General features: G+C 43.4%; 2 protein-coding genes across 2 annotated transcripts in view; both read right to left on the bottom strand.

Annotated features, from left to right (window-relative positions):
- Positions 1-12,812, bottom strand: part of LOC124780939 (28S ribosomal protein S31, mitochondrial) — a 250,757-nt gene that overhangs the window by 172,567 nt on the left and 65,378 nt on the right. The window lies entirely within an intron of this gene.
- Positions 1-12,812, bottom strand: part of LOC124778645 (sialin-like) — a 93,546-nt gene that overhangs the window by 76,694 nt on the left and 4,040 nt on the right. Inside the window, exon 2 of the mRNA XM_047253658.1 lies at positions 11,029-11,266. Within this exon, the coding sequence (XP_047109614.1) occupies positions 11,029-11,266 (238 nt within the window). The remainder of the gene's footprint in view (positions 1-11,028; positions 11,267-12,812) is intronic.

The following is a 12,812-nucleotide window of genomic DNA, read 5'->3' on the forward strand; positions in this document are numbered from 1 at the left end:
CAGATATACGGCTTGGCATGATCGATAGTCTTGCTGGATGTCTTGATGGATGTCGTGCCAAATTCTGTCCAAATTGGCGCGTTAGATCGTCAAAATCCCGAGCTAGGTGGAGGGCCCTGCGCATAATGCTCGAAACGTTTTCCATTGGGGAGAGAACCGACAACCTTGCTGGCCAAGGTAGGATTTGGCAAAGATGAAGACAAGCACTAGGAATTCTCGCCGTGTTGCGGGCGGGCAATATCTTGCTGAAATGTTAGCCCTGGATGGTTTATGATGGGCAACAAAACGGGATGTGGAATATCGTCATCATAACGCTGTACTGTAAGTGTTCCGCGGATGATATAGAAGAGGTCCTGCTATGAAAAGAAAATTGACCCCTGCACCATCATTACTGGTTGTCGGGCCGTATGGCGGGACACAGTCAGGTTCGTCACCAACCAATGCCTGGAACATCTCCAGACACATCTGGTCATTGGAGATAAGTTCGAAGCAGGGTCGTTACTGAAGACTATTTTGCTCCAGTCACTGCCATTACAGGCCAGAGACGTGTCCAGGGACTCACACGTCAGCAGTGAGATACCAAGCTGACTGTCGCCCATCATATGCCCCGACAACCAGAAGCGAAAGTCTGGGGTTTCATTTCATTTAATAGCAGGTCCCTTTTGCTTGTCATCTGTTACTCACTTGGAGCACAGCGGTATGTGTCGACGATGTTCTACACCCCGTTTTCTTGTTGCCCTTCATGGAAAGCCATCCTGAGGCTACATTTCAGCAAGATAAAGCCCGCCCGCACACTGCAATAGTTTCTACTGTTTATCTTCATGCATACCAAACCCTAAATTGACCAGCAAGGTCGCAGAACGTCTCCCAAATTGAGAACGTTTGCAACATTATGGGCAGGGTCCTCCAACCAGCTCGATTTTGACGATCTAACGCACTATCAAACAGAATTTGGCACGTTATCTCCGAGGAGGACGTCAAAGAACTCTATCAGTCAACACCAAGCAGAAATACTGCTTGCATAAAGGCCAGAGGAGGACCAATGCGTTATCACATCTTGTATTCGGATAATTTCTATGTGGTCAGTCGTTCTTTTGCCTTAGAGTGTAATTACGGTAGAAGGACAAGATACGAGGTTTGTCCAAATGAGAAAATCACAAACTATATACACACACCAAAAAAAGTTTTGCGTCACCCCGGTTCCGAGAACTCCTGAAGATAGACGGTGATTGTGGATATTGTATCACAGGCACAGTCTCTTTGACTATTCAGAGATGACACTAAACCCGCCCAAAGATGTAAACAAACATGCATGAGCAACGCCTATTAGTGAGAGGGGGTCCGTCAGCCGATCAGCTCCAGCCATTCCACCAGGAAGGAGCTACACGGCTCGTGATGTCTGTAGTTCAACCATGTCTAGACGGTCAATACCGCGGTTCGACCGCGTCCGCATTGTTACTTTGTGCCAGGAAGGGCTCTCAACAAGGGAAGTGTCCAGGCGTCTCGGAGTGAACCAAATCGTGTTGTTCGGACATAGAGGAGATACAGAGCTACAGGAACTGTCGACGACATGGCTCGCTCAGGCCGCCCAAGGGCTACCACTGCAATGGATGACGGCTACCTACGGATTATTGCTCGGAGGAACCCTGACAGCAACGCTACCATGTTGAATAATGCTTTTCGTGCAGCCACAGGACCTCGTGTTATGACTCAAACTGTGCGCAGTAGGCTGCATGATGTGCAACTTCACTCCCGACGTCTATGGTGAGGCCCATCTTTGCAACCACGACACCATCCAGTACAGATGGGCCCAACAACATGCCGAATGGTCCGCTCAGGATTGGCATCAAGTTCTCTTCACCGATAAGTGTCGCATATGCCTTCAACCAGACAATCGTGTTTGGAGGCAACCCGGTCAGGCTGAACGCCTTAGACACACTGTCCAGCGAGTGCTGCAAGCTGAAGGTTCCCAGCTGTTTTGGGGTGGCATTATGTGGAGCCGACGTACGGCGCTGATGGTCATGGAAGGCACGGTAACGGCTGTACGATACGTAAATGCCATCCTCAGACCGACAGTGCAACCATGTCGGCAGTACATTGGCGTGGCGTTCGTCTTCATGGACAACAATTCGCTCCCCCATAGTGCACAACTTGTGAATGACTTCCTGCAAGATAACGACAACGCTCGACTAGAGTGGCCAGCATGTACTTCAGATATGAACCCTATCGAACATGCCTGGGATAGATTGAAAAGGGCTGTATATGGACGACTTGACCCACCAATCACACTGAGGCATCTACGCCGAATCGCCGTTGAGGAGTGGGACAATCTGGACCAACAGTGCCTTGATGAACTTGTGGATAGTATGCCACGACGAATACAGGCATGAACCAATGCAAGAGGACGTGCTACTGGGAATTAGAGGTACCGGTGGGTACAGCAATCTGGACCACCACCTCTGAAGGTCTCGCTGTATGGTGGTACAACAAGCAATGTGTGGTTTTCATGAGCAATAAAAAGGGCAGAAATGCAGGTGATGGAAAACTTTTTTTGATGTGTGTGTATTGACAGTACTAATATGCTAATTTGCAAGTTCTATGTTACAGATGTGCCGAATATTACTACAGTTGACATGATTTTACAGTTAAATTAACATTGTGCTCAAATTACATGGCATCTACGCAGAGCGTCCGACAAAACTGTTCAAGATACCGAAAGAAATAATATTGTGATATCTTTACAAGCAAAAGCGAATTGGTTCCAACATTTGAGGTCTCAACCCCAGAAGCAGTTTCTACTTAGTACACATATCAGGAAAGAAATGCTTTAGGGGTACGATACCCCTAACAGCCATTAGGAATGCAGAAGGGTATGGGATTTCGAAAATAGCTGAAGCAATTACAACAAAACTTAATACACATTTGACACATTAACTGGGAAAGAATACGGAGTGAGTAATATAGGCATAGCGTCCCTGGAGGGGTGCTGCAACCGGAAATATGGTGACATATAAAATCAAATGAGTTCATAACTTTTGGATTTGCTAGGGTGATTGCTGGCAGTTCCAATGACACCCGAGTTCAAGACTCGTCGTGTAAAACTAACAGAGCACTATAGAATTGTACAAAATTTTTGGAGACTATGAAAATTGTGTAGAACCTTCTAGAAGAACTAAATTTGTAAGAAATCCTTTTCCCAATCTTTTATTTCCTGAGGAAAAAATGGTTAAAATGGCTCTAAGCACTATGGGACTTAACATCTGAGGTCATCAGTCCCCCTAGACTTAGAACAACTTAAACGTAACTAACCTAAGGACATCACACACATCCATGCCTGAGGCAGGATTCGAACCTGTGACCGCAGCAGCGCGGTTCCGGACTGAAGCGCCTAGAATTTCTCGGCCACAACGGCCGGCTTTTCTGAGAAAATAAGTAGCCGGACGACGTCAGATAATCATCAGATATATTTATGCACAGTGACGAAAAAAATTCCCAAGGTGGAGTTCTGCGAGCCGTGTTTCCATATCGGAAAGACGACGTCTTTTCAAATTTCGCGCCAGTCGCGTATGCTTGGCGCAATCAAGATTGTATTAATTAGCGCTGTAGCAGTGGTGAGCTTTAGTTACTGGACGTGGTGAGATGATGTTAGTCAATAATGCCTTTAAGACGACGCAGACATCATTATCAACAGCTCACTGTATATAAACAAAGCCGTACTTGGCAGGAATGTAGCTACTGTAAATGATTCCTGGCAGCGGTGGTCACGGGAAGGTTTGGTCGCAAGAAAACCGGGCTCCATACGGCCACGTGGCCGTACCGAAAGGGAAGCCCATCGTGTTCGGTGCATGGCTGTGACGCATCGTATTGCATCCGTAACAGCCATTGGAGCAGCAGTTGGCACGACAGTGACACAACTATTATAAATCGCTTACCTCAATAACATCTCAGAGCCAGACCATAGAGTAAATATCTCTGGCGTGAGCACTGCGTTCTGCGCATGTTGCCAACATTAAACCAGGATTGTCACGTGTTTTCGGGACTTCGCTGTGCGTTTGTGCTTTCCGCAGCATTTGAAGTTTGTAATATCAGGAGTTTTTGTTGTGTTTCACCGTTTGTTGATAGTGTAATAGCGATGGTGAATTACTGTTGTTGCTACGGATGCAAAGAAAAATATGTGAAAGGAGGGATAGTAACTTTTCATGGGTATATACCATGTAGTTCTAATTATAGTTGTCATATTAGTAAGAGACACTGCGTATGTTAAAAATTTTGAGACGCATTATAATTAAGGCTTGATTCTGTAGACTCATTTTTCTGCGATTTTATGACTATATAATAGATATTACGGCTCGTACAAAAGCTTACAAACAATTGCTTCCTCTCGTAAATTTGCTAGTGACTTTTCGATTATGTATATAGATTACTCAGTCTACTATTTATTTAACAAGGTGGGAGCAAGTACGTAAAATGGATCGTTCGTTCTTGTGAAATACAACTAACTCTTTTCACTCATGAAGTAATGAGTCCTATCGACAGGGGGTGTCAAATTGGTTCCACATTTTTAGATTTCCAGAAGCGTCACAAGCGTCTTCTAACCAAACTGCGTGCCTATGGAATATCGCCTGAGTTGTGCGACTGGATTCTTGATATCCTGTCACAAAGGTCACAGTTCGTAGTAATAGACGGAAAGTCATCGAGTAAAACAGATGTAATATCCGGCGTTCCCGAGCGAAACGTTATAGGCCCTCTATTGTTCCTGATCCATATTAACGACATAGGAGACAATCTGAGTAGACGTCTTAGATTGTTTGCAGATAATGCTGCCATTTACCGTCTTGTAAAGTCATCCGATGACGAAAACGAATCGCAAAATTATTTAGATAAGATATCTGTATGATGCGAAAGGTGGTAGTTGACACTGAATAAAGAAAAGTGTGAAGTTATTCACATGAGTACTAAAAGAAATCAGCTAAATTTCCACTACGCGATAAGTCACACAAATCTGAGGGCTGTAAATACAACTAAATACTTAGGGATTAGAATTACAAATAACCTAAATTGGAACTATCACATAGATAATGTTGTGGGTAGAGCAAACCAAAGACAGCGATTCATTGGCAGAACACTTCGAAGGTGCAACTGGTCTACCAAAGAGACTGCTTACACCAAGCTTGTCCGCCCTATTCTGGAGTATTGCTGTGCGGTGTGGGATCCGCATCAGATGGGACTGACGGATGACATCGAAAAAGTACAAAGAAGGGCAACTCGTTTTGTATTACCACCAAATAGGGGAGATAGTGTCACAGACATGGTACGTGAATTGGGTGGCAATCATTAAAACATAGACTTTTTCGTTGCGACGGGATCTTCTCACGAAATTTCAATCACTTGTTTTCTCCTCCGATTGCGAAAGCGTTCTGTTAGCACCCACCTACATAGGGAGAAATGATCATCAAGATAAAACAAGAGAAATCACGGCTCGCACAGAAAAATTTAAGTGCTCGTTTTTCCCGCGTGCCGTTCGAGAGTGGAACAGTAGAGAGACAGCATGAAGGTGGTTCAGTGAACCCTCTGCAGGCACTTTATTGTGAATAGCAGAGTAATCACGTAGATGTAGATGTAGATGCGCCATCCAAGGATGGACAATAACAAATCTGTTTTTACAACATTCCAAGTAATAGTGCTCAAGTTTTATTAGTTGCAGAGATACATCTGGCTACAGAGACAAGTTTTCATTTCACTTGTTAGTACTGCAATTTTTATGGCTTTATTTGGGGATTGTCATTTTTGCAGTAAACGTCAAGTCCTGAAGTTGTACTTGGGATTACATTATTGAATTTTCCAACTATAATCGTTATTTGTTAGTCAGCTCAACTACATCGCTTAAGCATGCCGCACGTATTTATAAATGCCGAATATGCCCATATGGTATTTGTGTGAGGGTTTTGGAATGGAAAGGGTGCTGCTGGTAGTCACTGCCGTAAAGATTACGGCAGATGATTTCCTACCGCAGAGTACCAGTGAAACTGGTGCAGCGTACAACAGTCATATATCGTCTGGACGTCCAAATGAGCGGAGTGTGGTTGAAATAGGAAAGATTGTTCACTTGGCAGAACGCGTTACTTCGACAAGCACACACATACAGTGGTGGAAATATTTATTGCATCACCATGAATTAATTCGTATTTTTGACTTTTGCTGCAGTTTGCTTCGGCTTATACCAGTCCCATTGTTGATGAACTTTGTTGACATATTCTTGCCTTAATAATTTGACTTCACGCATGTTTTCCAAGAATACAAAACTCTTTGTTGTCTTTTGGCTTTACAATGAAACCATTGTTTATGCTGCCATTTTGAGTTGAGACTTTGCAGTGAGGAGAGGTGCAGGTCAGTTGAATAAACACCAGAAAAGAAAGCTGCTATACTTGCTTATTCGTCTGTTGGTATCAGCACCAGAGAGGCAACCTCTAAGACAGGATTTAATCAGTCTACGATTTCGAGGTAAATGAAAAAATATAGGGAAAAAGGAAATGTTGATCGTGAGAAAGGAAGAGATCGAAAACGGGCGTCTACTGCCAAACAGGACAGGGTATTGAAAAGGCTTTCGCTCAACGATATTCGCCTGTCATCAACTGAACTAAGGCGAGACTGGGAAGAAATCTGTGACATCTCAGTAACCAGTAGAACTGTAGGAAATAGACACTGGAGGCTGGACTCTTAGCCCATCGTCCTAGAAGGAAGCCTTTATTGACAAAGATAATACAACAGCGACTACAATGGGCAAAGGCACATGCGACATGGACCCCAGAGATGTGGAACAAAGTAATCTTTTCAGACGAGTCCAAATTTAATCTGCATGCCTCAGATGGAAAAGTGTTCGTGCGTCGAAGAAAAGGTGAAGAATTTTTGCCATCATGCATAACACATACAGTCAAACACCCACAAGGACAGATGGTCTGGGGGTACATTTTCAGTCACGGAGTAGGTCGTCTGGACTTCATCAATAGCACTGTCAACACTGATGCCTACATATGCATCCTTGAAAGGAAGCATATGCCAACCATTAGAGATCAGTTTGGAGATGTTTCCAATTGCATTTTTCAGGATGACTCCGTTCCTTGCCATAGAACTTTGAAGGTGAATCCTATGACAAATATTTGTACCAAACACGAAGCAGATTCGCTATTTTGTCGAAAGTTGACATGTTGAGAAAACGTGGCTGTTGTACTTCAGGTTTATAATTTATATAAAAAACAGCTACCAGCCACATGTATGGTTTAAAAAAGGTTTATTATCTTCAGACCATAAGCAGATTACTTTCTTATCACGCACTTCTACATTTCAGGTAAAATCTTTCCTTTGACAAAATGGGATTCGAGTAATGGAGTGGCCTGGGAACAACCCTGATCTCAATCCTATTGAAAACTGTTGGAAGGTCATGGGAAATGCTATCACCAAAAAGAAGCCACGGAATAAACGGGAGCTGTATGAGACCCTTGAGCATGTGTGGTTTCATGAACTGAGCGAGGAGTACATTAAAAAGTTCATTCTTTCAATGCCTTCACGATGATTAAGGCGCGCAGTGGAGCAACAAAGTATTAAATCCAACAGTGTATTCATATGAGGCAATAAAACACTAAAATCCATCAGTGTTGTGACAACATTAATATGCAGTGTTGCTTTCAAGATTAGTATTCATATTTCAGAATAGCAAACAGAATAGCTGACATACCCACTTACTCATTTTTCAAGAAAGTGTTAAATTATAACAAGCAAACATTTTTATAGAAACAAAAATTAAGAATAAAAACAAATTGACAAAAATTATTGTGTATATTCATTTCTGATAGAAATCAAGAGAAATCAGGCAAATTTAGCTCAGTTGTTGGATGATTGTAACAAAAATAGTTAATTGTAAGAGGTGATGTAATAAATATTTCCACCACTGTAACTTCTACAGTTAACGGTGTTCCACATCCAAGCGTATGACGGACATTACGTACGTGCGGCGTCTATCCTTATCACTTACAGCGGATTCAGTACCTTCCAAAATGGGATGAAAGTAGACGAATGGAATGTTGTCATTGCCCAATTGCTAATCTCCGAGTAATCCCGCTAATACTGTTTACTGACGCAGCCACTTTCAATTGTGACGCTACCAGTAGTAGTTGTTAATTCACAGTGGTCGTCCGACGAAACTGTAAATGTTTCTGTGGACACATTCTCAAGAATATCCCTCTAGAAGCGTATGATGCATTATGACAGACAATCAGCTGTTTGGGCCTGTTGTACTATCGCAATGTCTTCAGGGTCCCGTTTTCTAGACATTCTTCAAAACGAGTTTCCAGTATTGTTGGAAGAAGTTAGTTTGGCTTCAAGAACGTATACGTTATTCCAACATGACGGGGCCCTTGCATATTCTAGTCGACATGCTAACACATCATCTAAACCTAACAGTCCCTGGAAGAAAGATCGGCAGAAATAGTCACGTTCAAAAATGGTTCAAATGGCTCTGAGCACTATGGGACTATTCGAACCTGGAAGCTCGTTTTCAAGAAAGTTGAAGTGATTTTCTTGAAGTCATTTCTACTTTCGTGAAAACGAGCTTCCAGTATTATTGGAAGAGCTTTCTTTGGCTGCAAGGATGTGTATGTTCTGCCAGTATCACGGCGCCCCTGCAGATTCTAGTCGACAGGCGACACATCTAAATCTAACATTCTCCAGAAGGATCGGCAGAAACGGTCATATTTCTTGGCTTTCAAAGGTTTCTCATTACGACTTCCCTACCAAAGAATCCAATACAGTAATAAATTTCATTTGACAAACTGTAGGAGACACGGTAGTAAACTTTGTTGCACTGAGTCAGATGCTTTTTGGATCGTGAGTACAAGTAAAGTAGGTACCTTCTGCACCACTGAACTTCATATTGATTTACGGAATGTGAATTAAAACATTTCGCCCACAATGCTGGTAGTGGCAGTGTGAAGAGGTCTCATATTAATCACCGCCAGCAGTGCGCAGCTTTGCCCGGGATGTTTAATACCTGCCACACAAAGTGATCGGTCCTGTAATTTGTTCATACTCACACCGAATGCAAGCCGCAAGGGTAAACTGCAATCGCATTAAATCGATGGGTATATTTGAATCACTGGGTGTAAACGGATTGCGGCCAGTGAGTACATCTTCACCTGCGTGAAAAGACGATCAGTTGCGCCATCTGTTGTTACATTTTGCATTAGGTATCTCATTGTGCATTTGTTTCAGCTCAGTTTTCATTGTTTCAAATATGGCTATGTTTGAGCACGACTCGAACTGTTCGAACAGTTTAAATCACAGTTCGGGTTCTGTTCGATCTTTCGCTCGTCACGCGGTCTAGTGACTCCTGGTGGTACTATCTCCAAGACGGGTACTGTCACTGAAATTTACTCTCGTGATGGGAGTTACAGTTTACAGTGATGTAGTTCTTTTAGTAAGCAATTAAGGTTTCACTAATTTTCTTCATTGTTTCATGTGAATATAGAAATTTGAACTAAAACGGGCACGAATTACTCGATCAACCACATTTAGAAATGTTTGGTAACAACGGTTCTCTTTTATATTATATTATATTTATTTATTTATTGTGAGTATTAAATAATAATTGGTCTATGTCCTCCCAAATGTTCATTAGTGGATCGTGTATACATCTGAATTAAATCGACCAAGAACCATTGGAGATTTCTGGTAACAACTTTTCACCTTTATATATTACATACATATATGTTTCAAATCAGATTATGAAATCTTACGTAGACAGTGATCATCCTCTTGTCTTTGAGGTGAAGTGTGCAAAATTTCAACAGTACTGGATTTAAAACTGTACATTTACAAACATCGAAACAAATAAACACACACTTTTCTTTACACGAGTGTTGGAACTTTAATAGAGGCAACTATTCATTTACAGCTCGTACAGAATAGATACGTGTTTCAAAGTTTTGCTGACCTTCAAAGTAGTCACCAGCATTGTGTGTAACCCGTTGCCAGCTATGTGGAAGTCGAAGGATGCTCTTAGCAGTGCCAGTTGTGTTGACAGTTCGAGCGGCGTGGTCTATTGCTCGACGAATTTGTAGCAGTTCTGAAGCGAACGCCGTGAGTGTTTCCTTCAGTTTAGAAATCGAGTTGAACTCACGAGGGCTTAAGTCAGGGGAGTGCAGTTGGGGGTATACCACTTAGCAGCCCCATCAGTCAGACAAATCAGTAACAGCTTGCACTGTACGTGCTTGAGCATTGTCCTGCAAAATGATGGTCAGGTCCTGCAGAAAGTGTCATCACTTCTGTCTCTAAGCTGGTCGTAGGTTGTGTTCCAAATATGAACAGCATAGAGACAGAAGGGATGACACTTTCTGCAGGACCTGACCATCATTATGCGGGACAATTCTCAAGGACGTACAGTGCAAGCTGTTACTGATTTGTTTGACTGATGGGCTGCTAAGTTCTATACCACCTACTGCACTCCCCTGACTTAAGCCCTCGTGAGTTAAAAACTCGATTTCTAAACTGAAGGAAACCCTTCACGGCATTCAATTCAGAACTGCTACAGATTCATAGGGCAATAGACCGCGCACCTCGAACTGTCAACACAACTGGCACTGCTAAGTGTATCCTACGACTTTCACGTCGCTGGCAGCGGGTTATACACAATGCTGGTGACTTCTGTGAAGGTCAGTAAAACTTTGGAACACGTATCTATTTTGTACGAGCTGTAAATAAATAGTTGCCACAATTTTAAAAAAAATGGCTCTGAGCACTATGGGACTTAACTTCTGAGGTCATCAGTCCCCTAGAACTTAGAACTACTTAAACCTAACTAACCTAAGGACATCACACACATCCATGCTCGAGGTAGGATTCGAACCTGCGACTGTAGCGGTCGCGCGGTTCCAGATTGTAGCGCCTAGAACCGCTCGGCCACTTCGGCCGGCGCCACTATTAAAGTTCCAACCCTCGTATATGTAGATAGATCACGTAAGTCAATAGGGGTAATACATGCCTGCGTAAATCCTTGTCCAACCCTGTTGGCGAACAGAAGATAGGCGTCGGTCCACGCCGAAATCGGTGTGAGGACGGTGAGGAGGGACGAGAGGAATATGCCGATCCCGAAGACGATCCTGCCGCCGAAACGGTCAGCCAGAAGCCCACCAGGTATGTGACCCGCCGCGTAGCCGTAGTAGAACGCCGCCAGGATCTCCCCCTGCTTCTGCTTGTCCCACGCGAACTCCCCGTTCTGCAACAGTGCAACCTCGAGCCTTAGCTGCGAGATCTTTTCCGTAGCTGATGCTCTGTTTCCTTCTTATCGGCTTTACAACTCTCTCGAATTAGTTTGCAGGAGTTTTCATTGATCTGTTTCAAGAATTCTATCGTGCAGCACCTGTGGTAGACCCACATAGCCCCATTCTATACACTGACAGCTCACAAGTCAGGAATAGTTACAGGCACATATACAGATGGCGGTGGTAACTCTTACAGAAAGTACAAGAGGGCAGTGCATTGGCGGAGCTGTCGTTTGTTCTCAGATCTTCATCTACATCTACATCCATACTCCGCAAGCCACCTGACGGTGTGTGGCGGAGTTTACCTTGAGTACCTCTAACGGTTCTCCCTTCTATTCCAGTCTCGTATTGTTCGTGGAAAGAAGGATTGTCGCTATGCCTCTGTGTGGGCTCTAATCTCTCTGATTTTATCCTCATGGTCTCTTCGCGAGATATACGTAGGAGGGAGCAATATACTGCTGGACTCTTCGGTGAAGGTATGTTCTCGAAACTTCAACAAAAGCCCGTACCGAGCTACTGAGCGTCTCTCCTGCAGAGTCTTACACTGGTGTTTATCTATCATCTCCATAACGCTTTCGCGATTACTAAATGATACTGTAACGAAGCGCGCTGCTCTCCGTTCGATCTTGTCTATCTCTTCTATCAACCCTATCTGGTACGGATCTCACACTGCTGAGCAGTATTCAAGCAGTGGGCGAACAAGCGTACTGTAACCTACTTCCTTTGTTTTCGGATTGCATTTCCTTAGGATTCTTCCAATGAATCTCAGTCTGACATCTGCTTTACCGACGATCAACTTTACATGATCATTCCATTTTAAATCACTCCTAATGCGTACTCCCAGATAATTTATGGAATTAACTGCTTCCAGTTGCTGACGTGCTATATTGTAGCTAAATGATAAGGGATCTTCCTTTCTATGTATTCGCAGCACATTACACTTGTCTACATTGATATTCAATTGCCATTCCCTGCACCATGCGTCAATTCGTTGCAGATCCACCTGCATTTCAGTACAATTTTCCATTGTTACAACCTCTCGATATACCGCAGCATCATCCGCAAAAAGCCTCAGTGAACTTCCGATGTCATCCACAAGGTCATTTATGTATATTGTGAATAGCAACGGTCCTACGACACGCCCCTGCGGCACACCTGAAATCACTCTTACTTCAGAAGACTTCTCTCCACTGAGAATGACATGCTGCGTTCTGTTATCTAGGAACTCTTCAATCCAATCACACAATTGGTCTAATAGTCAATATGCTCTTACTTTGTTCATTAAACGACTGTGGGGAACTATCGAACGCCTTTCGGAAGTCAAGAAACACGGCACCTACATGGGAACCCGTGTCTATGGCCCTCTGAGTCTCGTGGACGAATAGCGCGAGCTGGGTTTCACACGACCGTCTTTTTCGAAACCCATGCTGATTCCTACAGAGTAGATTTCTAGTCTCCAGAAAAGTCATTATACTCGAACGCAATACGTATTCCAAAATT

Source organism: Schistocerca piceifrons, chromosome 1 (assembly GCF_021461385.2).
Source record: "Schistocerca piceifrons isolate TAMUIC-IGC-003096 chromosome 1, iqSchPice1.1, whole genome shotgun sequence".
Taxonomy (NCBI): Eukaryota; Metazoa; Arthropoda; class Insecta; order Orthoptera; family Acrididae; genus Schistocerca; species Schistocerca piceifrons.